Source organism: Bos grunniens, chromosome 15 (assembly GCF_055505025.1).
Source record: "Bos grunniens cultivar Pamir isolate PY7600 chromosome 15, Bosgru_T2T1.0, whole genome shotgun sequence".
NCBI classification, from domain to species: Eukaryota; Metazoa; Chordata; class Mammalia; order Artiodactyla; family Bovidae; genus Bos; species Bos grunniens.
This window is the reverse complement of record NC_141179.1, coordinates 8426737-8453077: the sequence shown is the minus strand read 5'-3', so window position 1 is coordinate 8453077 and position 26341 is coordinate 8426737. Positions and strand designations below refer to the sequence as shown.

At 38.8% G+C, this 26341-nt stretch overlaps 1 protein-coding gene across 3 annotated transcripts in view; it reads right to left on the bottom strand.

Annotated features, from left to right (window-relative positions):
- PGR (progesterone receptor) overlaps positions 1-26341 on the bottom strand; it is a 111215-nt gene that overhangs the window by 7458 nt on the left and 77416 nt on the right. For all 3 annotated transcript variants that reach the window (XR_015141765.1, XM_086338905.1, XM_086338907.1), the window contains 3 exons: positions 18636-18941; positions 8291-8435; positions 6471-6601 (listed from right to left, as the gene is read on the bottom strand). Coding sequence is in view for 2 of the 3 variants with exons in the window: in XM_086338905.1 (XP_086195031.1) it covers positions 6471-6601; positions 8291-8435; positions 18636-18941 (582 nt within the window). In the remaining variant the exon portion in view is untranslated. The remainder of the gene's footprint in view (positions 1-6470; positions 6602-8290; positions 8436-18635; positions 18942-26341) is intronic.

Below are 26341 nucleotides of genomic sequence, written 5' to 3'. Positions count from 1 at the left end.
AGTGAGGTTGAATAATTTTTTAATGCTTATTAGTAATTTGGTTTTATTTAAAATTTTTTTCTGTTTTGTACTCATTTTTTTTTGCACTAAGATATTTTTTCTAAGTTTGTGGTTTAAAGCCCAGTTTTAAAATATTTAATCAAAAAAAATTAAAAAAAAATAAAATATTTAATCAGTGCTGTAACTTTATTAAGGCAAAGAGTCCTACCTAGGCAACCCCAATTTTCCCATGCTCAGAAAGCCAATGCTTTCAATTTTTTCAACTATTTATTTTGGTCTTTCCTTCTTAAGTGACACCCTTATATTGCTGTTATTTGAATTCTTAACAGTATGGAAAATAGGGCTAAAGCTCTATTTCCATATTCCAGATCATCACCCCTATGCTGCTGCTAAGTCGCTTCAGTCATGTCCGACTCTGTGTGACCCCATGGACGGCAGCCCACCAGGCTCCCCCGTCCCTGGGATTCTCCAGGCAAGAACACTGGAGTGGGTTGCCATTTCCTTCTCCAATGCATGAAAGTGAAAAGTGAAAGTGAAGTTCCTCAGTCGTGTCCGACTCTTAGCGACCCCATGGACTGCAGCCCACCAGGCTCCTCCGTCCACGGGATTTTCCAGGCAAGAGTAAGTCTCTAGGCACTTTAAAATTATATATATATATATATATTTCCAAGGATTCTTTTCTTTGTGTTATTCCTTTTTCATATATTCAGTATTGTTTCATGAATAGAATATGTTCTTTTATCTTTCTAAAGAAGAGAAGTGAAAGGCAAAGGAGAAAAGGAAAGATATATCCATCTGAAAGCAGAGTTCCAAACAATAGCAAGGAGAGATAAGAAAGTCTTCCTAAGTGAACGCTGCAAACAAACAGAGGAAAACAATAGAATGGGAAACACTAGAGATCTCTTCAAGAAAATTAGAGATACCAAGGGAACATTTCATGCAAAAATGGGCTTAATAAAGGACAGAAACGGTATAGACCTTACAGAAGCAGAAGATATTAACAAGAGGTGGCAAGAAGACACAGAAGAACTACACAAAAAAGATCTTCATGACCCAGATAATCACAATGGTGTGATCACTCACCAAGAGCCATATATTCTGGAGTGCGAAGTCAAGTGGGCCTTAGGAAGCATCACTACCAACAAAGCTAGTGGAGGTGATGGAATTCCAGCTGAGCTATTTCAAATCCTAAAAGATGATGCTGTGAAAGTGCTGCACTCAATATGCCAGCAAATTTGGAAAGCTCAGCAGTGGCCACAAGACTGGAAAAGGTCAGTTTTCATTTCAATCCCAAAGAAAGGCAATGCCACAGAATATTCAAACTACTGCACAATTGCACTCATCTCACACACTATCAAAGGAATTCTCAAAATTCTCCATGTGAGGCTTCAACAGTACACGAACCGAGAACTTCCACATGTTCAACTGGATTTAGAAAAGGCAGAGGAACAACAGATCAAACTGCCAGAATCTGCTGGATCTTAGAAAAAGCAAGACAATTCCAGAAAATCCGCTACTTCTGCTTCACTGACTATGCTAAAGCCTTTGACTGTGTAGATCAAAATAAACTGGAAAATTCTTAAAGGGATGGGAATACCAGACCAACTTCCTTCCTTCCTGCAAAAACTGTATGCAGGACAAGAAGCAACAGTTAGAACCAGACATGGAATAATGGGCTGGTTCCAAATTGGGAAAGGAGTACAAGGTTGTATACTGTCACCTTGCTTGTTTAACTTTCATGTAGTTGTCATGCATCATGCAAAATGCTGGGCTGGATAAAGCGCAAGCTAGAATCAAGATTGCCAGGAAAAATATAAATAACCTCAGATATGGAGATAGGGCTTTCCTGGTGGCTCAGATGGTAAAGAATCCCCTGCACTGTGGGAGACCTGGGTTCGATCCCTGGGTTAGGAAGATCCCCTGGAGAAGGGAATGGCAAACCAGTCCAGTATTCTTCCCTAGAGAATTCCATGGACAGTGGAGCCTGGCAGGCTACAGACCATGGGGTCACAAAGAATCAGACATGACTGAGCAACTTTCACTCACTCATTCACTTAGATATGTAGATGACACTACCCTTATGGCAGAAAGCAAAGAGGAACTAAAGAGTCTCTTGATGAAGGTGAAAGAGGAGAGTGAAAAAGTTGGCTTAAAACTCAACATTCAAAAAACGAAGATCATGGCATCCGGTCCCATCATTTCATAGCAAATACATGGGGAAACAATGGAAACAGTGGCAGACTTTATTTTCTTGGGCTCCAAAATCACTGCAGGTGGTGACTGCAGCCATGAAATTAAAAGATGCTTGCTCCTTGAAAGAAAAGATATGACCATCCTAGACAGCATATTAAAAAGCAGAGATGTTACTTTGCTGACAAAGGTCTGTCTAATCAAAGCTATGGTTTTTCCAGTAGTAATTGTGGCTCAGCTGGTAAAGAATCTACCTGCAATGCCGGAGACCTGGCTTGATCCCTGAGTTGTGAAGATCCCCTGGAGAAGAGAAGGGCTACCCACTCCAGTATTCTGGCCTGGAGAATTCCATGGACTGTATAGTCCATGGGGTCACAAAGAGCCAGACACGACTGAGCAACTTTCACTTCCAGTAGTCATGTATGGATGTGAGAGTTGGACCATGAGTTGGACCATGCTGAAGAACTGATGCTTTTGAACTGTGGTGTTGAAGACTCTTGAGAGTCCCTTGGACAGTAAGGAGATCCAACCAGTCCATCCTAAAGGAAATCAGTCCCGAATATTCATTGGAAGGACTGATGCTGAAAATGAAACTCCAATACTTTGGCCACCTGATGCGAAGACCTGACTCACTGGAAAAGACCCTGATGCTGGGAAAGATTGAAGGCAGGAGAAGAAGGGGATGACAGAGGATGAGATGGTTGGATGGCATCACTGACTCAATGGACATGAGTTTGAACAAGCTCTGGGAGATGGTGAAGGACAGGGAAGCCTGGCGTGCTGCAGTCCATGGGGTCGCAAAGAGCCGGACATGACTGGGTGACTCAACAACAACGAAGGATAGCTTTTAAATTTCTCCATGGTCTCTCTTTCCTCTAAATTATTTTTCTATTTTGTCTTTATGTTTGATACCAAAGACCTTCCTCAGATGCCCTTGTTGTTTATTTATATTCAAGCATGGAAACTAAAAAGCTGATTGCTAGTTCTGTTTGAATGAGTAGTCATTATAGACTGTAAGCTTTAGTGTAGGGCATTCTGGCTGAGCTATTTCAAAGAGAAAGCCTTGCTATTAGCATATTTAGTTCTTTTTTTTTTTTTCTAGCTTAATAAATTCTTTATAAAAGAATCTTTCATTTTCCTATCTGTCCTTCCAATGAATATTCAGGACTGATTTCCTTTAGGATGGACTTGTTGGATCTCCTTGCTGTCCAAATCCTTTCATTTTCCTATCATTTTCCTATATAAACCTGGATGACAGTGTTCTAGAGGACTGGTGATTTTGGAGGGTGTTGTCTCAACATTTGGTATATAATCTTAATCTGTTCACACTATCCCCCTTCACCCTCATCAGTGCCTGCAGTCTACCAACCCAACTGCCTTCTGTTACATCCTCTTCACGGAATAAACCTACAATCTCTGCCTTAGTTGCAGAACAACTGCAACATTGGTGGATATTTAGAAACACATTTTCAAGAGAACTTGGTGTTTTTAATTCTACTTTCACTCTCATTAAAAAAAAAAGATCACTGTTATCACTAACTGCAAAACATGTTAGAGGTTCAGTGATACAAATCACGGTACTTGCTTTTTGACTTTTCTTACTTCTGGCTTAGAAACCACTTTCTCATTCAGTCACATCTGACTCTTTGAGACCACGTGAACTGTGGCCTGCCAGGCTCCTCTGTCCATGGGTTCTGCCAGGCAAGAATACTGGAGCGGGTTGCCATTTCCTCCTCCAGAGGATCTTCTTGACCCAAAGACAGAACCTTGCATCTTCTGTGTCTCCTGGCAGGCAGGTTCTTTACCACTGAACCACCCGGGAAGCCCTCCACTTTCTCAGGTACGCTAAATTAGTTTCTGCTTGCTGGCTTGTGGGATTTTATTGCTACTGATATTTCTTTCATTTTATTTACTTTATTTTATTTTTAAAGAAATCCCTTGACTAATAGTTTTATGTAGTTTAAAAGGAACAATTATTAAAGTGTGTATTCAACCTGCCATATTTTCCTGGATATCTGTATTTTAATTTTTAATGGCAAATGGGTGGTTTAAATTCTTATCAAGTTATTGAACTTTTCTTTGGCCAACTTTTCTATTGCATATATTTTTAAAAAGTATTCTTTGAGATTTCTCATTTTTATTCCTTTTAGCTTATTTTTAACAAGCTAAAGTGTTTACAACTATGAGCCACTTATTTTAGGATACAATTTGAGCTAAATATTCAAACTAAGTTTTCCTCAAACATAAAGCTTATTTTCTCAACAATATTTATTTGTTCCATACTCAAAGACTTCTACTGTTTCCATTATAGGATATAAAGTTCTAGTATATACAGTCTGATTTGACTAAGAATTCAGAGTATGTATTTTCCACATTATTAATTATTCTAACTTTCTAATTCTCTCCCTATCCCCATTTTTTTGTAATACTTACCTATTTTTTGAGATTTAAAGATGAGTTTCAATAGCTGTGCCAAGTGTCTCCTCAAAATCCCATTAAAATTTTTGTAGATTTTATTACACAGATTATTACATATAATACTAAATAATTTATATATGTTTATATACATAGTACTATTCACTGAGTACATGATTTTCCCTTTTCTTAAAGTTGCAAATGGCAGAAAGCCTTGCCTTCCATGGTATGTGAGTGGGAGTCATGTGTATCTCCCTTCCTTTCCTTACAACTGCCTTCCCTTAGCACTGCTCTAGTGATTATGGAGGCAGGTGTCAAGACGCTGCCTCCATCTGCCTGAACACCTGAGCGATAACAATGAAGTCTCCCTGTAGATCTGCAGTGAAAATATAGTAAGGAGAATAAGTACTTAAACTTTTTGAAAGCTACTGAGGTTTAGGGCTTCTTTGGCTCCCTGCATAATGTAGCCTACCCATAAATACAGTTTTATGTTAATGCTATCAACTAATTTGGGAGACCTAGGACCATCTATGATATATCTACTATTGAATTCATTACGACCAAGAAAAGAATTGACAGGAGTTAACTGCTGCATTATTAAAGTTCTTTCAGTTGACTGTTGGCCAGTCCCATATCAATTCCTTTGTCTACGTTGTGCTTTTTTTAATCAAATTATGCTTGAAGGTCTGTGTTCCCGATAGAGTTTCCAAGGGTCGGGTAAAAGGCTATGGTTCCCTAGATCCTGTATTAATCTGTGTCTGGGCACAGACTTCATGAGGTAAACTGCCTTCTTAAGAGTTCAGCTTTTCTGCCTTTCCTCTTGATATGCTCCCCTGGCCTTACCATGTAAGATTCATGCCTCTAGAAGGAAATCCTTGCAGAAATCTTTTCTGAGAAAGACTCCTGTCTCACTTTCTACCCTCAGTTCTTAGCTCTCTGTGGTTTCCTTTCAAATCACAATGACTGAAGGAGGAACCAATTCAAACAGTCAAGGTTGAGTCTACCTGTGTGTGGGAAGGACACAGGAAGGGGTAAAAGGTGGAAGCAATTTAAAAAGTTTTCCACTCAGATCCTGGGAGATCCATGGAGGCAGGGGGGCACATGTTCTTTGTGTGTGAGAATAAATGAATGGACGTCTGCCCACTCTTGTGGTGACCAGAGCTATTTCTTCGGGGTACACAGCTAAGGGGCGTTCCCTAGCTCTCCTGCAATTAGGGTGGACCAAAGAACGTGGGTGGAAGATAGTTCCAGATCTAGTCTTCAAACCTTCTCTTACTCAGTGCTCATCTTCTAGTCAGATAAAATGGAAGGCTCCAAGCTGATACAAAGGGTAGAGCCTCTGGATGAAAGGAGCCTGGGTTTTCTTGGCCAACCCACTGGACTGACTGTGAGTGGTCCATAAACTGTTATTATATTATGCTACTGATTCTTGCAGTTATGTGTTATAACTGTTAGACTATCCTGACATAAAGTGAACAGTTACAAATAAAACTGTGTGTTTTATAGAGTAAATCCTTTGTAGGGTGGGGGTCAAGGGAAGCATAGTCTGTGTTTATGCAGTATTAATTAGTTTATAATAGTTAATTGGATGAATAAGAAAAAGTTATTTAATCATGTTTTACCCAAAAAAAGAATAGAAACTGGCTTACTTGATGGGCTATTTTAGTATTAGGTGATAGATAAAATCTGAGAAATATGAGGTAACTTTATTATAGTCTATAGGTGCTTCTCTTTTGCAGTTTCCAACTCATTAAGATTCATAACTCATCTATAATCATACAATAGTACTGTTGTTTGAGACTTCCTTAATGAATTAAAAATTGAAAAAGTAAATCTCTTGCATTCAGTTACTTATACGTACTCACTTGTATTAAGAAGTAGCAATACTTTCATACAGAGGAATTCTTCTTGGCTGACTTGAAGCTTCACAAACTCCTGTGGGATCTGCCACATGGTTAGGCATAATGAATAGAATGATGACTCCTTCATCCGCTGTCTTGCACCACACACAACACACAAAAGAAAAGCCAACAGTGGAAAAAAAATAAACACACACAGGGTCTTAGCTAGTTTAGGTAATTTATGAGCGATTATGAGTTTTAGTTATTACCTGATTTATTGAACATGACTTTTTATAAACAAACTCAATATTTGGAATTTTAAATGTCTTCTAAATTTACTCACACTACTGGATTTTGAGGTTAAAAATTTTTGAAGTTGGAAGTTTATTTTAAATACACATTAACTAAAATTAATGTTGCTATTCACCTTTAATATCACATTTTAAAAACTTAACCCAAGAAAGGAGAGCAAAGTTGTAGCAGTTAAAAATGTGGTGCAGGGGAGAGCAGCTGCGAGGACGCTGGCGGAGAGACACGCAGGTCGTGGCTGGTTGCACACCCCAGCTTCTAGCAAAATATTTAAAAAAAAATAGATAAATAAATAAAAATGTGGTGCTGAGAAACACTCAGAAAATATTTATTTACTGATTTTTTTTCCTTGTGGATAAAATATATAAAATTTTGTGTGCAATCCAATGGGAGAGTGAATTCACAGAAATTGAATAGTGTAGAATACTTCGGTGCATTCAGTTTAGAATATTCGTGTAAAATGGCTACACTGTGAATTATTTTAGAGGAAATATATGGTGATATAGAAAAGAGAACATTAGTAGCATTAAATAATTGACAAGACAAACATGAATTCTGAAATACCGAGAGCATTTACTTAAGGTATTTTCTCAGCTATGTACTGTTTTGTAGTATCTGCATTAGTCAAAGAAGTGATCAGGAATGGTGGGAAAAACAAGACAAAACTAGATTTGACTCAGGAGAGATAAAATTAATCCCAACCATCACTTGGATTCTTTGGCAAATTACGAAGTCTCCTCTGACTTAGTTTTCTGAACTGTGAAATAAAGGGTGCTGATTCCCTACAAATTTCAAGGGACTGTGGGATAAAATAGAATAACATATATGAAAGTTACCTGCAATCTCTAAAGTTTAGTAAAGTTTGGTAAGTTTAGTAATTTAGTAAGTTTAGTAAAGTTTAGTATAACTTATCATTTTATATAATTCTGAGTCAACAGACTCAATTAAGGACAGTACAAATACTTTCATGAAAAGATTCTTATTCAGTTTAAAGTTATATGTAGAAAGTTAATTATAGTAATTCCAATATAATCAAGCAAATTGGATTCGATTTTTATTATCTTTCAATGTTTTAAATAAATTACCAGTCTAATTTATCCTCTAGGAAGACAAATAATATTTTCACTTTTTGAAGGTAAGTCAATACTTTTAAGCAAAATTATTCCTCTTTTACTTCATTATCTTCATTACTGCCAATGTAAAAATTTTAACTTGATAAACTAAATATTTATTTGGTCTTTAAGAAGACCAAATGTATTTCTTGATACATTTCTGAAGTTTAAGAAATTTTTATTTGTGACAACTACTATATATTTAAATAAAAGAAAAAGCTCTAAATAGCAAATCACGGATAATACATTTTTACTAATATTGTCAGTTCAAGTTATATTTTGAGGTAGTTCCATGAAATAGTTCAGGAAATTTTTATTATTTAGGACACTGGGTGTATGATCATCTACTGAAATGTAGTTTTCAAGATTATCCTACATATACATTTTGATAACAATAACAACAAAAGTCAAGTTACTACTTACTCATTTAGTATTAGATCAGGTGCAAAATATAGCATCTGTCCACTGACATGCTTATAAGATCTCCATCCTAGTCCAAATACCATTAAACTCATCCAAGAATACTGGATGAGAGTTATTTGGTCATCAATATGTAAGTTCCGAAAACCTACAAAACAAATTTAAGAATAGAATGATCCCTGTGTCAAAAATCACTATGTCAAAACCTGAAAAATAAACATTTGAAAACAGATGTAAGTAGGGTATGCTCCAATACCTTGGCCACCTGATACAAAGAGCTGACTCACTGGAAAAGACCCTGATGCTGGCAAAGATTGAGAGCAGGAGGAGAAGAGGGTGACAGAGGATGAGATGGTTGGATGGCATCATTGACTCAACGGACACGAGTTTGAGCAAAAGTCTGGGAGATAGTGAAGGACAGGGAAGCGTGGTGTGCTACAGTCCATGGGGTTGCAACGGGTTGGACACGACTTAGCAACGGAACAACAACAACAAGGGTAATGTTTTCAGTCAAAATATTTATATACAAAAAAAAAATCAGGAAATAATAATAATAAAGTCAGAAAAAATTAAAAAGGATAAGAGATTGGAATTCATTAAAATTAGTCATTGTGATTTAGCATTTCTGGGAACTCACTAATTAAATCAAACGTATCATTCATTCATGCAACATTTATTTATGGAGAGTCAATTATGGACCAGGCACTGTGTTAAAATGCTGCATTACAAAGATGAGTAAGACAAAACCCTTACCCTAAAAAGAATCTTAAAAGATAGAGTAGGTAAGAAGGAATCCACCAGGCAGTAGAGCGAGTAGGAAAACTGCCCCAGTCAGAGATAATGCCAGAAGAAAGTCAGACTGCTGAGGAATCTCAATTCTTTGGGATTTAAACATAAATTGGTTTATTTTGTAAAACCCCTGTTTTCAGTTCTGCTACCTCTAATTTCTCTTTAACAACTCTTAATTAAAGTTTGAGTGGATTCCACAGGTTTCTGATCACTTTTGCTTTCTGAAACTTAATCCAGTATCATTTTAAACTCCCCTATGGCTTAAGAGCTTTAAAGTCTGTATGTATATGGGTGTGTGTGGGGGTGTGTGTGTGTGGTGTGAGTGTCCTGGTCTTTCACACCTTCACAACCTCTCCCTTTTAGATTTTTCTCTGGTCTTGGTGGCAGAGGAAGAATGGCAGGAAAAGGGCAAATGCATCGTGACTTACATAGTCAGCGTTTTTTCCCAGCTCTTTCCAATTCTCTTTTTGCCTGCTTGGGGAAAGATAACCAGTTCAGCACTGATAACGTAAAGGAGGGTAAGGCAAAGAGGTGTTTGGAGGCGTGGGCTGGTGTTGGATCATGGGTGGTCTTGCATGCCTATGAAGCAGCAAGGCGAGTGATATAGCTTGATTTACACTATGCAGGCCTCACTGGCAGCCGTGTGGAGGATGTGTTCAAGGGAAAAGGTCTGAAGTTAGGGAGAGAAATTGGGAGCTATTGCCAAAGTCCAGGAGAGAGATGATAAAAGCTCGAAATAAGTCAACAGGTAGGAGTAGAGAAGATAGAGCACATAGGAGAAAGTTTTAAAGAGTAAAATTAAAGAAATTGGCAACTGAATATATACAGATTGGAAAAAGAGGAAGTCAAATAGATGTTTCAGTTTTTACTTGAATGGTGCATGATGATGATAACAGCATTACTGAGACAAAATAAAGGAGAAAAAACAGGCGAGAGAGAAAATAAGAAAGCTTTGGACGTGTTTGAGGGACGAGTGGAAGATCCATTTCCATAGGAATTAGAGGTATGGGGACATATGGAGCAAAAATATAAAACTCTAAATTATTTGTACTTGAGTACTTGAAACAGTAAAAGTGGGTGAAATATTTCATTAAAGGTATAAAGAAAACAAACATTTTGGTAGGATCATCAACCACGTTCTATAAAACTTTTTAAACAACATCTATTCCTTCTAAGACTCTGCTGAAGTCCACTTACAAAGGACCTATTTCAAGAGTCAAACTTAATTCTTTAGATCTCAAGTATAAAATAATTTTATTTCCTGATTTGGTTAATAATCTCAAAGTAAACAGAAAAGGCTATCTTTCCTTCATGTACTTCCTGCTATTCCCATCTTCGTATGACTAGCAGGAAGACTACTCTTTTCTTCCTGGAAATTCTTAGTCTCAGAGAGACTGAAAACAACCTTAGCACATATTCATAATCAGCGGTACCACAGCAGGTATTTGCCCCTTTAGAGGCAGCGGGACTTCCCTCCCACTCCCCGTATCTTTTTCCCTCTATGCGAATAGCTTCCCATCGTTTGCAGTTTGGTCAACCAAACTACAAAAGCAAGTACCCTACGTTCCCACAAGGAGGCTGGCTAAGGCCTCTGGTTCCCTGGGCTTGTGATCTAGGTCTGATCCATAGAATACCTACTATCTGGACTTTGAAGCAAAAAATAGTAAAACAAAGATCAAGATATGGGTAGGCTTTATTTATGATGGTGGTGGTGCCTAACGACAGTGGGATCCAATGGGGTCATTTGTGATGCTTGTCTTGGCCCTCCAGAGAGGCCTTGGTTTCTGTCTCCTCTTCAGACTCGTCCTTCTATTCAGTGAAGCCCTGACGTCTTTTCAGAAAATTATGTTTTTCTTTTTTGTTTGGTTTTTGATAGCAGGATGTTTTTGGTTTTTAAAACTTAGTAGCTGCTAAGTCACTTCAGTCGTGTCTGACTCTGTGCAACCCCATAGATGGCAGCCCACCAGGCTCTGCCGTCCCTGGGATTCTCCAGGCAAGAATACTGGAGTGGATTGCCATTTCCTTCTCCAATGCATGAAAGTGAAATCACTCAGTTGTGTCAGACTCTGCGACCCCATGGACTGCAGCCTACCAGGCTCCTCCGTCCATGGGATTTTCCAGGCAAGAGTACTGGAGTGGGGTGCCATTGCCTGAGTTGGTGTTTATTGCTTACTTCCTGACTGACTCAGGTACAGAAAGACTCTCTAAAAATAACTAGCCAAGAAAAACTCGGCATGCAATTTTCATAATTCTCTCTTTATTTTCATGTCATACATGCATCTTGAAGTTCATGTTTATATTTTACCAGTTTTTTTTTTTAAATTATGAGTCACTCAATACATCTAGTACAGAAATGCCACTTGTAAACTACATACTTTATAGGCTTTAAAAAATGGGTAATTACTTCTTCCATTAAGTTTAGGATCATTTGATAAGAGATAAATAATAAAGTTTCCTAATTCCTGAAAAGCAAGACTCCCTCAAGGGAGGCACATATAGACTTGGCTTATTTTGGGTATGTTATAATATAAAAGGCAAATCTTGGTGAAATAAAATATAAAATTACCAATATTTATAGCAGAAAGCATATTCTTTCTATGTAACAGAATGAAAAAAAATTAGAAAAATAGCTTTATTTACTCCCCCTTGAAGTGAGTTTATCTGAGATAAGTGTACAATGTTAAATTGACTTTAACATGCTTAGTACAGAAGTGCAATTTTTTGAAGCCATTAACTGTAATATCATTCATTACTTTATACTGAAACAAAGACGGGAACACTGAGATCAAATTCCCATTGATGATAATGATCAGGTAAACTCAGTACTTTTGAGATGAGGATCAAAATGAAAACCTTCACACAGAGAAGTGATGGATGACCTGTAATTGTGTTCAACAAGTAGTAAAGAAAAATGCTCTTTCCTTTTAAGTGACTTGACCTGATAATTTCTGTCACAAACTGTCCAAGCCTTAATGCCTAAAACAAACTGAAAAGAAAGTGTACGGTAACACCTGGCCTACATGACCTTCTAGGTTCTCCTGGCTTAAGCCCAAAGATTTGATAAAATATACCGGTTGTGCTCCTGTAAAGACTGTCATGTACTGAAACAGTTAATCTATAACAGGGGAAGAGCATCAGCTATCTCAGCACCTTCCCACACAAGCACAAAGAAGCCTCAGCACAGCAAGTGTAATCACTGCCATATGTTTGATGAACTTATGCACAAATGCGAACTTGAGTGTAAAGATTTAAGGCAGCATAGTTCTCAAAAAGCTAAGGGACCTTCGACTCAATATGGGGAGGCTTGGGGAAATCTTCCTAGGGCAAGCTGATTAGCATCCTGAAGACTAGTTAGGGACTAGCTAGGGGAAAATGTGGGAGAAGCGAAGGGCCACCAGGTAGGGAAAACAAAGTGGATGAAGAAAGGCTGGAAATTGAGCAAAGAGCTTTGTGGGAACCAAGCCTCAGAGGTGCTTGGAGTGGGAGAGTGAGAGAGAATGTAAATTCAGGAGCCGGAAGGACCTGAAATAGTAAGGCTAAGAAGTTTGACGTTGTTCTGGAAAGGGATGGGAATAATATAACAGATGATAATTGCTTTTGAAAAGATGATCCTAGTGGCAGAATTGAGGACTATCTGCGGGCAGTGTGAAACTGTGATAATAGTGTCAGTCGGGGGCTATGACTGAAACCTAGGGGAAAATGATAAGGACTTAAAATAGCTCAAGGGAGTAGCAGTGTAAATAGCATGTATAATGAATCATACATATAATAAGCAGAGTTGACAGAGGTGAAGGAGAAAAGTGAGCAAAGGATTATAACCAAGATTCTGTCTGCAGTGCCATTTCAAGATACAGAGAAAGGTTTTAGGCTCATGAAGTAGAAGGTCATGCTGGCATGGAAGCTCATGTAGGTAGAAATGTGTAATAAGCACAATAAATATATAGTCCAATACTTCTGTAGAGCATCTAGGTTGTCACCATGTAAGTAGGAATCATGAGAATATAATGGGAGCTGAAGACAAGGCCGTAAGTGAGCAAATCCAGCCCTGCAGACTGAGAAACTACTGGAATAGAAGATGGAAGCAGGAAATGCCAAATTCATGGGAGAACAAGTCCACAAAGGAAACAGATGTGTAAATCGAGAGAAACATATCTGCCTGGAAGGGAATGAATGCTACAGGAAGAGTTTCAGCAAGACACGGCTCCTCCGTCCTGGCTTCAGAGGTACGCGAAACATGGTAAGGGCTGAAAGTACTCATTTGATTTGACAAAAGATTTTGGTGACATTGACAATAGTAGTTTCAGTGAAATAGAATATTAGAAAATCATTTTTTAGTGTCTTCATGAAAATACTATCAAACCCTGACCTTACTCCAAGAGGGCTAATCTCATTTCTTTTCCATCACTTTTTTTTGCGAGAAGTAGTTTAATTTATTCATTGATTTGGGGAGAGAGACAAAAATATTTTGTCATGCATGCAATGGCTATTACTGACTCAAAAGATATTTTGGCATGCTTCAAAGGCAAAAAAAAAAAAAAAAAAAAAACAGGCAAAGGACTGTTCTAGTCTTCTGATACTGATGAATGCAAGTAGTCTGGCTGAAAAGTCAAATATGTTTACAAATGTCAAAGCATTGGCCAGAATATTTTTTTTTCAGCAAATAAATAGAAGAATCAAGGCAAAATTTATGCAAAGGAAATATTTCTCCTGAACCTCTCTCTCACATCAATTCTGCTACGATGTATTCTGCTAAATACACAGAATAAAGAATAAGGATGAAGTTGGACTGGGAATGAGTACTTAAACATTTAATATCCAAAGTCTACCCTGACTCAGCCCACAATGTACACCTCTAAATTTACTTTCTGTGATTCTCTCCGATATAATTTTCTCAGCGATTTCTTAATTCTTGGATGAGGAAACCCCCAGAACGCCAGTGGTGTTTGAGAAACCATATGCAAGTTGTATTCTCTCAATCAGCAGCTATTAACAATTTTAATTACTATACTGTGGGGGGAAGGTATGATAACATTTTTATGTTACTAAGGGACCTTCACTCTTCTAGAACCATTCTTATGCTGGTCTAATTCATTATTCACCAAACACACCTCATGATTCCCTTGTTTTACACCATCAGCCACACTATTCCTTCTATCCAGAATGCTTTCTCTTCTTAACACTATTTATCAAAGTTTCACTTCTCCTTCATGGTGTACTTTAACTGATGCCTTGTCTCTGAATCCTTCTCTTGTCCCTAAAGACAAGTTCTTCTGTCTCCATTTTTTAAAATCCGTACCTTACGTCACTTTCACACACTACTACAGTTGATCTTTGAATAACACAGATTTGAACATGGGTCCACTCACCCAAGATTTTTTTCAGTGCTATAGTACTATATGATCCATGGTTGGTTGAATCTGTGGGTACAGAACTGGTCCAATTTATTACTCACCAAACAAACCTCTTGATTGCCTCATTTTACAGTATTAGCCACATTATTCCTTCTATTCAGAATGTTTTCTCTTACCTATATGTGGATTCTTGGCTGCTTGGACAGTCAGTGCCCCTAACTCCCTCGCTGTACTAGGGTCAATTGTATAGCTGTTTGAGGCTTCCCTGATGGCTCAGATGGTAAAGAACCTTCCTGCAATGCAGGAAACCTGGGTTCAGTCCCTGGGTCAGGAAGATCCCTTGGGTAAGGGACTGCTACCCACCCCAGTCGGAGAAGGCAATGGCACCCCACTCCAGTACTCTTGCCTGGAAAATCCCATGGATGGAGGAGCCTGGTGGGCTGCAATCCATGGGGTCGCTAGGAGTCGGACACGACTGAGCGACTTCACTTTCACTTTTCACTTTAATGCATTGGAGAAGGAAATGGCAACCCACTCCAGTGTTCTTGCCTGGAGAATCCCAGGGACGGGGGAGCCTGGTGGGCTGACGTCTCTAGGGTCACACAGAGTCGGACACGACTGAAGTGACTTAGCATAGCATACCCACCCCAGTATTCTTGCCTGGAGAATTCCATGGACAGAGGAGACTTGTGGGCTATAGCTCATGGGGTCGCAAAGAGTCAGACACGACTGATCAACACTTTCACTTTTTTGAGTATCTTTCATTACACTGTTTTGAATGTTCCTTAACAGAGGGAATACATCTTGCTCATTTTTTAAATTTTGCAAATATTATGCTACTTCAAGTTTCAAAAAGGAAAACATTACCCACTGAAGTTGGAACTAAGTGTCAATGTAAAATCATTCATATATAGATACAATATGTCAGAGACAATGTAACCTCAGAGATCACTTGTAAATGGACTGTCATGAGGCATATTTTGTGAGTCTCCATTAAATAGAAAAAGAAAGGTATTTCTGAAATAGTATGGTAAAGATGTCAGATATGCTGTGATCACCGTGACCCGTCGAAGACAAAGGAGAGCACAGACAAAGATGCAACGGGAGTCCCTGAGCAGGCAGCACAAGTCCTCTCGGGGGCTTGCAGCCACGCGTCCTGTGGCTGTCATGCGTGCTGACACCTTGGTGATGATCATCAGCCTGCATCTGATCTTTTTCCTCTCCCAGAGAAGTGTTTAAAATTATCTTTTTTTTTCTTTGCAAAGTTAAAGGGCATTGGTTTCTTTGGATAAACATATATACCCAAAGAATTTTAGGTCTTGAACAAACACTTATTACATATGGTGTTTTCACTTCAAACCCCTACAGGTCTACTATTCAAACGAGCCTAACCAGACAACACAGGATATTGTGAATAAGTGCTGTCCCTGTTTAGTTTAGGGCCACGATTCCTTTCCCCAGAGCTTTGGGGCAGATTTCTCTTCTCTGATGCCTCAGAAGGCCTGAAATCTTAAGCTGACTCCCAAAATACACTTTCTGTTTGTGAAAGAACTGCCTGATCTACCTACATGTTTTCCGAGCAATATCTTTTTTTTTTCCACTTTAAATAAGTAAACTATCAATAAGCTTCATTTAACTAAGTCCATCTTTCACAGACCAATAACCCTGTGAGTGGATAGATAAAAGAAGTTTCCCTTATGGACAAAACTGATGACCAGGTGCGAGGATGCGCTGCATGGCAATGCAGTGCCATCACGAGCCCAGCCTGCTGGCTCCTCTATCACCACCGAGTGAGGGTTGCGTCTTGCACAAAGGAAACGTGCAACAGGCATTTCTCAAGTGACTCACGTGAACAAAGTTGGAGGTTTTTGAGCAGCTAGTAGTTTTGAGAGCAAATTGTTATACACGTGTCCTTCTGAGTCCTCCCACAGAGGTCAGTATGGTCACTCTGCTTCACTGACTGCTTTCATCATTCATTCAAATTACTCTCAGCATTCAGACCATGAAAATATGGTTTGAAAGACCATGGGCCACTCAGTACTTTGATAATTTTAATGCTTCCCTTATTATACAGTTAATGAAAACAACATGTGTAATACTGGTGATGCCATCATTCTTGTTTACTTATACACAAATTACATTTTGCAACATTAAAAAAGTCATCACCAAATGCAATGTGAAAATTTTCTCTCACTCTTTTGGAGGGTGTGTGGGGATCAAAAATCTAGACAGATAGTTGTATTTCAACTAAGGGGACTCAGTTTTTTTCCAAAATGAATAAATTATCTTTGTAATTATAATTGGTTATTTTCTAACTTTGCCAAATGATAATAGAGTCTTTTTTTAACAGTAGAGAATCTACAAAATGAAAACCAAAGAAATATGAGCTATGTCAACAAAAATCAAAGAAAGAACCTTTCCAAATAATAGAAAAACATAAATGTTTAAATACATAAACACTCATATTTTAAAACTGAAAAAGTTCACCAATGTTATTGTAATATTTTAATAAAAATCTATTAAGTTTGATAACCACTTTACAGTAAACTTTAAAAAGAATTCAGAACTTTTCTAATAAAAAAAAAATTACCTGTCCAAAGCCTTTCAACAAGAGTGAAGCTAATAAGAACCTGGGCATTTTGATTTTTGATGTTACTTTATCTTCACTAGAATAGTGAGTTTAATTAACTTTCTCAACATGTATTTTTTTAAAGAGTCAACAAACAGGAATCTATTTTTCTTTCTGTCTCATGTAAACTTGACTTTTCAATAACAATTCATCTATTATATTTCAAACCTTTCAGGTAGAAGAACTGAGAAATAGTATTAAGGCAAATTGGGAAATGAATTATTTTTTTAAAAAAGGCTATTAAATTTACTTGGAGACTAAAATGTATATGTTTAATTCTTGATCAGATAAACTAGTCTAAAGGAGTATAAGGTTACTATCAGTGTGAAGAGAAAATAACTTTAAAAAAGGTTTTATTTCTAATTATGGGATTAATGCCTCCACAAGTAATTGTGTACATGTGTGTGAAATTGCTTCAGTCATGTCTGACTCTTTGTGACTCTAAGGACCGCAGCTTGTCCAGCTCCTCTGTCCACGGGATTCTCCAGGCAATAAACTGGAGTGGGTTGCCATGCCCTCCTCCAGGGGATCTTCCCAACCCAGGGATCAAAGCGGCATCTCTTATATCTCCTGCATTGGCAGGCAGGTTCTTTATCACTAGCACCATTTGACAAGTAATTACTACAAATGTATTATTCTCTTAGCTCTGCAGTCCAAGGTTTAGCAGGTGAGAACTACATCCCTGTAATTCTTTCAGTCTCTTGGCTTCCAAGGAACTATGCTGAGAGAGCAGAAGTAACTAATAAAGTGACTAAAATCCTTTCATGACGACATAATTCAAATTGTCACTGTCTGAGTATAAATTCACAAAAATAGTGACTGGAGGTTTCTCTGTGTCCAAATTATTTGTTTTAGGTTTAGCAACTTTATTTCTTAATTGACTTTAGATACTCTGCTACACTCTGAATACTATTTTGACTTGTTATATGAATAGATACATTCAGTCTTATTTTCAACCACATGAGGTTGGTTAAATTTGGATTTGGAAGAATCCCATGGATGGAGGAGCCTGGTAGGCTGCAGTCCATGGGGTCGCTAGGTGTCGGGCATGACTGAGCGGCTTCACTTTCACTTTCCACTTTCATGCATTGCAGAAGGAAATGGCAACCCACTCCAGTGTTCTTGCCTGGAGAATCCCAGGGACAGGGGAGCCTGGTGGGCTGCCGTCTATGGGGTTGCACAGAGTTGGACACGAGAAGCGACTTAGCAGCAGCAGCAGCAGCAGACATTTCTGAGAAGATGGTCAATTTGTCTTTCTGTGAACTATGATACTATCTAGTAGATAATACAGAGTTATGCTATTCCTTAACTGCTTCATATATGTAATTCTTGATTCATCAGCAAGACTCAAAATGTTATCTATGTCTTTTTTATTTCCATAGCACACAGTAGGGTCCTAGACAAACAGTATATAATATAGGGGCCTAGATAAATATTTTGAACTGCTGAAACACACACGACAACCCCCTGTTTATACTCCATTTAATTTATTGCGTGGCCTGTTTTATTTAGCCACCCACTAGTATGAAGCCATAGTAAAAATTTTTATTACATGCTATTATATACAAATTATTATTACCTGGCAGTGATTTAGACCACTTGACCACTGAAAGAAGTTGTCTCTCGCCAAGCTGATTCAGACTTGTCAGCAGAGAGCTGGAGGTATCAGGTTTGCTGTTGTCATGTCCCGCATAGACCACATCTGGTTCAATGCTCATGAGCAAGTTGATCAGTGGGGGGATCAACTGCAAGTCTTGACTTGGTGAAAAAGTGATTCTCTGGCTTAGGGCTTGGCTTTCGTTTGGAATACCCACCGGCTGTGGGAGGGCAACAGCATCTAGTGTTCTCATAACTCTAACTTTATTGAACTTTTTAAACTTTCGGCCTACAGAGAAGGAAAAAAAAAAAAGAAGAAGAAGAAAGAAAGGTCATGTAAATACACAGAAACTAAATATTCCAGCAGAAAATTATTTCTAATGTCTTAAAATTACAGCATTATAGCGTTATAGGTTTTGGTTATCAGTCTAATACAATGAGACCTAGTAAGTAAAAAGGTTAGGTCTCAGACATGGATTAAAGAATTAATTACAGCAGCATTCACTGGATAGGCTTGGGGAATTACACCACTATCCAAGGCAAGGTTATGGAACTTTGCAGTAAAAAAAAAAAAAAAAAACATGTAGAAAAGACAAATGGCTCTTCGTAGAGACTAAGCTCAGTTTGGGGGGCTTCCCAGGTGGCACTAGTGGTTAAGATCCCGTTTGCCAATACAGGAAACATAAGAAATGCAATCCCTGGGTCTGGAAAATCCCCTGGAGGAGGGTACGGCAACCCACCCCAGTATTCTTGCCTGGAGAATGCCATAGACAGAAGAGCCTCGTGGGGTACAGTCCATAGGGTTGCAAAGGGTCAGACATGACTGAAGTGAACTTAGCACACACGTACGCAAGTTCAGTGTTGGCCAATATTCTGATAGGAGTATTAGAATAGTTATTACTATTCTGACCAAATTGTCCCAAAATTATTGCTAAAAACTACATTAATTAAAACACAACCTTTAGTAGATGTTGAGTATTATTTTGAATTTTATTCTTTTAAGAATCTGTTAAAGGATATGCATATACACATGCAAACCCCACAAAATCTTGTACACAATTTCAGTGAGTTCACGATCAGTTGAAGTTCCCTGAAATCAATACATGGAGTAGTATGAGATCTAAGGACCCAAAATAAAGAACCTCATTTCTAAATTAAGGGGGGAGAGAGTCCGCATCTTGTGCTGGTCAGACCACATTTGTACTTGTAGACCATTTGTAGAATTTCTATTTCTAGAATTCTTTCCACTGCTGAATTGTGATGTGTTAGGAAGAAAAACGGGCTGACAGGAAGATGAGTAGAAAATCCGCCGTGTGAGGAGTGGTTGAAGGGGACCAAGATACACAACTGGGCCACTGCTAGTTCCCAGAGGCCCTGGAGTGATCAGAGGGCAGGCCGGACTCCGGCCCCTGCCGACTCTATGCCAGGCATGGGCTGCTTAATGGTATCAAGTGTCTGTGCTCTTCCGCCTGGGAAAAAAAAAAAAGGCTAAGGGAGGCTTGATAACGCTTTGCAATCATCTAAGCAGAGGTTGCAGTCGGCTGTCTTCAAACGCCTGTTCTGGCTCACAGACGTGTTTTCTTTGGCTCACACAATTCTTCCCAGAGTTATGAAAACATTTCTGAATTAGCTGGGTGGCAACAATCTGTTAAAGCCACGCTGCAGCTGCTGCTTTGGACGGGGCAGACAGCCCACAAACTGGTGGTAGGCCTTTGGTCAGGTTTCTTAAATTGGATCACGCTGCCCACTTAAATGACCTGCCTGGACTCGGCAAGCACTTGCCCTGGTGATTTCTCAGCTCAGGTATTGTTATTAAGAAAAAGGATTTTATTTATTCTATGGAGTCCCCCCAAACTATGTTAAAATCTGCAGGGGACAGATAAGCAAACGCCAGTCAAAACACAGAAAGGATCCAGGAGTGTTTAAGGAGATGAAGCAGGTTTCTTTGCGAAGGAATGAGTTCTTTGAGGGGAAGGAATTAATGTTTGTGGAGTATCTGCTTTATATATGTATTATGTTGCCTCAAAGTAAGTGGGAATTATTAATTCCATTTATAAATTAGGAAGAAGAAGAGTAGAGAAGATGGCATGCCCAATATTAGAGTGATAGAACTTGGATGATGTGGACTCTGAGTTCAAACTCTTTCTCACACAATCTCCCTGGGTTTTCAGGCAAGGACTTCATGGTCATCTGGGGGGATTCTGAAAAAGAAGTTTAGGTGAGAGATGCTGGAAAAAAGCACAAAGGTTTGATTCCTTCCAATCCTAAAGTATTGTGATTAACAGAAAATAAGACTTACACCCTTACCAGCCTCTTCTCTCCCCAACAACTCCAACATTGTTTTCTTTTTAATTTGCATTAACCGCCTTTCTCTTTTTTTCATTTAAAAAATTAATTAATTTTAATTGGAGGATATTACTTTACAATATTGTGATGGTTTTTGGCATACATTGACATGAAACAGCCACAGTGCACATGTGTCCCCCATCCTGAACCCCCTCCTACCTCCTTCCCCACCCCATCCCTCTGGGTTGTCCCAGAGCACCAGCTTAGAGTGCCCTGCTTCATGCATCGAACTTGCACTGGTCATCTGTTTTACACATGGTAATATACATGCTTCAGTGCTATTCTCTCAATCACCCCACCCTCACCTTCTCCCACATAGTCCAAAAGTCTGTTCTTTACATCTGTGTCTCTTTGCTGCCTTGTATATAGGATCATCATTACCATCTTTCTAAATTCCATATATATGTGTTAATATACTGTATTGGTGTTCCACTTTATAACTTACTTCAGTCTGTATAACAGGCTCCAGTTTCATCCACCTTATTAGAACTGACTCAAATGCATTCCTTTTCATAGCTGAGTTCAATTCTGGTTTTATCAGGATTTGATTACACTATGAAACTATGTAATTTTACTGAAAACCAAAGCAAATATTTTACACTTTGATTAGTGTAACAAGTCTTATACACAAAATAAATTCCAAGACAATTTCCTAACATGTTGATTATACAAAGTGTAATTTGAATTAATATAGAAATGTTCACATTTCTGTTTGTGATCCAGGCTTTTCATGAATCCCAGTGAAAAAGAATGGGGGACACACAATAAAAGCAAAATTGAAAGGTGAACTAACATTAAACTAGATTATTTACATATCTATCTTATATAATTTAACTTGATGCTCAACCATTTGAAATAAACACTAGCATTTCCATTTTTTTAATATGAGGAATAGGTTTACAGAGGCTAAGTAATTGGCTAAGTTTATAGAGATAATAAATGCCAGAGTAGAGATATTAATCAAGGGTTAATTTCTTTTAGTTTTTCTTTTACTTACTCATAAAACATTTATTGAGTGGTTTTATGTGCTAGGCATCATTTAAGGTTCTGAAACTGCAGCACTGAATAATCAGACAAAGTATCTGCTTTCGTGGGGCTTATATTCTGAGGGGAAGATGGAGAGGACCTGTAAACAAATAAAGAGCAAGATAATACCAAACAATAGTGTGCACTATGAGTGAAATGGATAACAGTGATAGAAAGTAACCTGATGGAACAGGACAGAATTAAAAATGGTCAGGGAAAGACTACGGTCTTTCCACCAGACCACACTGCTGCCCCTTCATATAGCCTTTATTTCTCTAAATCTGTAGGCTAATGACTCTTTCAGAGCAGATCAAACAGTATATGTTGAAGGAGAACTTTGCACACCAGGAGAATTAACAAGAATTGAATAAATGTACAGTATTATTAAAAGATGCTTTCCTGAAGCACTCAGTTCAGTTCTGCTCAGTCGCTCAGTCGTGTCTGACTCTTTGCAACCCCATGGACTGCAGCACACTAGGCCTCCTTGTCCATCACCAACTCCCAGAGCTTGCTCAAACTCATGTCCATCAAGTCAGTGATGCCATCCAACCATTTCATCCTCTGTCATCCCCTTCTGCTTCTGCCTTCAATCTTTCCCAGCAACAGGGTCTTTCCCAATGAGTCAGTTCTTCGCATCAGGTGGCCAAAGTACTGGAGCTTCAGCTTTATCATCAGTGCTTCCAGTAACTATTCACGACTGATTTCCTTTAGGATTGACTGGTTGGATCTCCTTGCAGTCCAAGGGACTCTCAAGAGTCTTCTCCAACACCACAGTTCAAAAGCATCAATTCTTTGGCACTTAGCTTTCTTTAAAGTCCAACTCTCACATCCATACATGACTACTAGAAAAACCATAGCTTTGACTAGATGGACCTTTGTTGGTAAAGTAATGTTTATGCTTTTTAATATGCTGTCTAGGTTGGTCATAGCTTTTCTTTCAAGAAGCAAGTGCCTTTTAATTTCATGGCTGCAGTCATCATCTGCAGTGATTTTGGAGCCTAAAAATATAAAGTCTGTCACTGTTTCCCTTGTTTCCCCCATCTATTTGCCACGAAGTGATGGGATCCGATGACATGATCTTAGTTTTCTCACTGTTGAGTTTTAAGCCCACTTTTCCACTCTCCTCTTTCACTTTCATCAAGAGGCTCCTTTAGTTCTTCTTTGTTTTCTGCCGTAAGGGTGGTATCATCTGTGTATCTGAGATTACTGATATTTCTCTTGGCAATCTTGATTCCAGCTTGTGTTTCATCCTGCCTGGCATTTCACATGATGTACTCTGCATAGAAGTTAAATAAGCAGGGTGACAATATACAGCCTTGACGTACTCCTTTCCCTATCTGGAACCAGTCTGCTGTTCCATGTCCAGCTCTAACTGTTGCTTCTTGACCTGCATACAGATTTCTCAGGAGGCAGGTCAGGTGGCCTGGTATTCCCATCTCTTTAAGAATTTTCCACAGTTTGTTGTGATCCATACAGTCAAAGGCTTTGGCGTAGTCAATAAAGTAGAAGTAGATGTTTTCCTGGAACTCTCTTGCGTTTTTGTTGATCCAACAGATGTTGGCAATTTGATCTCTGGTTCCTCTGGCTTTTCTTGAAGCACTTTTCCTGAAGCTTTAAATTGTTACAATCTTGCCACCTCTATACTCCACCCCCTACAAGACCTGTTTCTTCTTCCCAAAACACATCTTGCTGCTGCTGCTGCTGCTAAGTTGCTTCAGTCGTGTCCAACTCTGTGCGACCCCATAGACGGCAGCCCACCAGGCTCCTCTGTCCCTGGGATTCTCCAGGCAAGAATACTGGAATGGGTTGCCATTTCCTTCTCCAAGAGATGTAATAACTCATCTATCTACAGCTCATGACTGTGTGGCATGTGGGAAAAATGGACCTTGGGTTGGCCATATCTGTGTATGAATCCTATCATTTAAGAGCATTATATGGGGGGTAGATTATTTTATTTATCCAAGTATCGGTTTATTCAGCTTTTAAATAGGGAATCTACCTCTCAATACTGTCATCAGTTTAGATAAGATAATGTGTAAGGTATGTGGTCAAGTGCCTGGCATATAGCAGACACTCACTAACATTAGCTCTGACTTTTGAAACATGATTAGAAAGAATTGAGAGGAAGTGAAACTGTAACTTTGTTTGAATTTTCTGATATTAAAACATGTTCCTCATCAGGTATATTCCTCTCCCTCCAAAACCCAAGGAAACAAACAAACAACACAGGCTTCTATGGGCATGTATGTTTAAGCAATGCTGTGTTAGTAAAGTTAAAGTGATATCCTTACCTTACTTAGTCCTCTATCTGAGAACCTTCAATACATTGTTTGGATTATGGATCTCTAAGAGAAAAATGTTAATATACCATGTTTTCCAAGTCTATCTGGCCTTTTTACTTGATGAAAGATCTGTTAGTATCTCAGGGAATTCACAGTTTGGAAAACACTACTTCAGAATATTTTTCTGTACGAGGTTTGCACATGAAATCAAGCCTATAGCTCATACGGTAAAGAATCAGCTTGCAACGCGGGAGACCTGGGTTCAATCCCTGGATTGGGAAGATCCTCTGGAGAAGGGAACGGCTACCCACTCCAGTATTCTTGCCTGGAGAATCCCATGGACAGAGGAGCCTGGTGTGCTACAGTCCATGGAGTCACTAAGAGTCAGATATGACTGAGTGACTAACACTTTTACTTTTTCACTATGAGTTGGACCTCATTAGTTCCATTGTCCAGCATCCAGTCTCTGACTTTTCTCTTAGCAAGTTAAATAAAACAATCAGCTGTTATTAAAAATACAGTTAACCTTAACTCCTTTTGACATTATATAAAATGTGAACTGTAAAAACACAGGTACATCTGCACCAAACTTTTAAACTGCCTTTGTTTCATCATAGAGCAAAATATAGAAGGGAGTGGTGTTCTTTATTTCTGCCACAAATGGCAATTTTAAGTTAAGGTCCAGAGCCCCACAGAGCACAACATTAGATTAAAATTTGGATAGATATTTAAATTTAGATATACAATTATTGTAACCACATACAGTGTTGTAGAGACAAATCAGAGTCCCCAAGGGAAGATAATGTTAAGAGAAGAAAAGGGTTAAAGAAAAAGTTCCCTTGTTCTTTACAGTGATCTTCAAAGAAGAGATCGCCTCTTTGTCCGCTTTGTATATTCACTCAGTGTCTGGTACTGCCTCAATAAATCTCTGCTGAATGGATGAAAGAATATATGATTATGTCTTTCTGTAGTTCTTCTCCATTGCTCTATCTGCTTCCTTCCAAGTACACAGCCGCCACCTCCACCAGGCCCCATGAGGACAAGGGCCAGGTCTCCTGCAGTTACCAACGCAGACCTGAAGGCTTCCAAACCGCCTACCGCACAGTGGGCCACCAGGGAATGTTTCTTGAGCTACTGAAGTTATTATTTTGGCTTAACATAGAGCTTGAAAAAGGAATATCCCAGCAAGAATACAAAGAAGAGAATGGGAACAGCAATGTGATTTTTTTTCTGATTTGCTGAATTTCATATAAGGTGGTCTTCTTTCAAAGAAGTGATTCCTAACCTTCATGTACAAAAACCACTGTTAATATAATGAACAAATCTATATAATTTCATATGTTTGTTGACCGAGAAAAAAGATAATGGTAAAAGTACCCAGAATCAGTAAAAATACATAATAACTCTGTATAATATGTAACATTATGTACACTGAAAAACAGCAGTACCTGGTGGTTTGGTAATCTAAGTAGAGACTAGGTGTGTGAGCCCAGTAGCCACCCTCGACTCACCCCCTGGCATCTATCTTCAGAAGTTGTTTCAATGTTTTGCTGGAAGGAGGGAAGATGGGCTCAGATGCTAAGGGATGGGCGTGGAGGTGTTAGAAATAATGTGGAGAGAAAGACTTGATAGCTGTCCCTCATTCCACCTAATGGACATCATTTTGAGGATGGAAGCAGAAGCAGAGCAGCTAATATTTTGAGGCTGAGGGAAAGAGGAGATCCATCTAGAGTGTGTTTTCTTTGGAAAGAGGAGATCCATCTAGAGAGTGTTTTCTTTGTAATCAACGTGCACTACTGGTAGCCCGATACTCTGCCTCCTTCCTGTTGCAATGAATGGACTGCCTGTGCCCCTATCACTTCAGCACTAAATCTTAGTTTTCTTCTTGTACTCAAGGACTTTCCTCTGCAACTGTCTGCCCTTGTGCCTGCATCCTCTAATCCTCTCATGCACAATCCATCCACTGAAGTGACATTATTCTCTCCCCTCCCATTCTCCCGGGAACCCATTCCAGTCAAATTTTTCTCCCTACTCC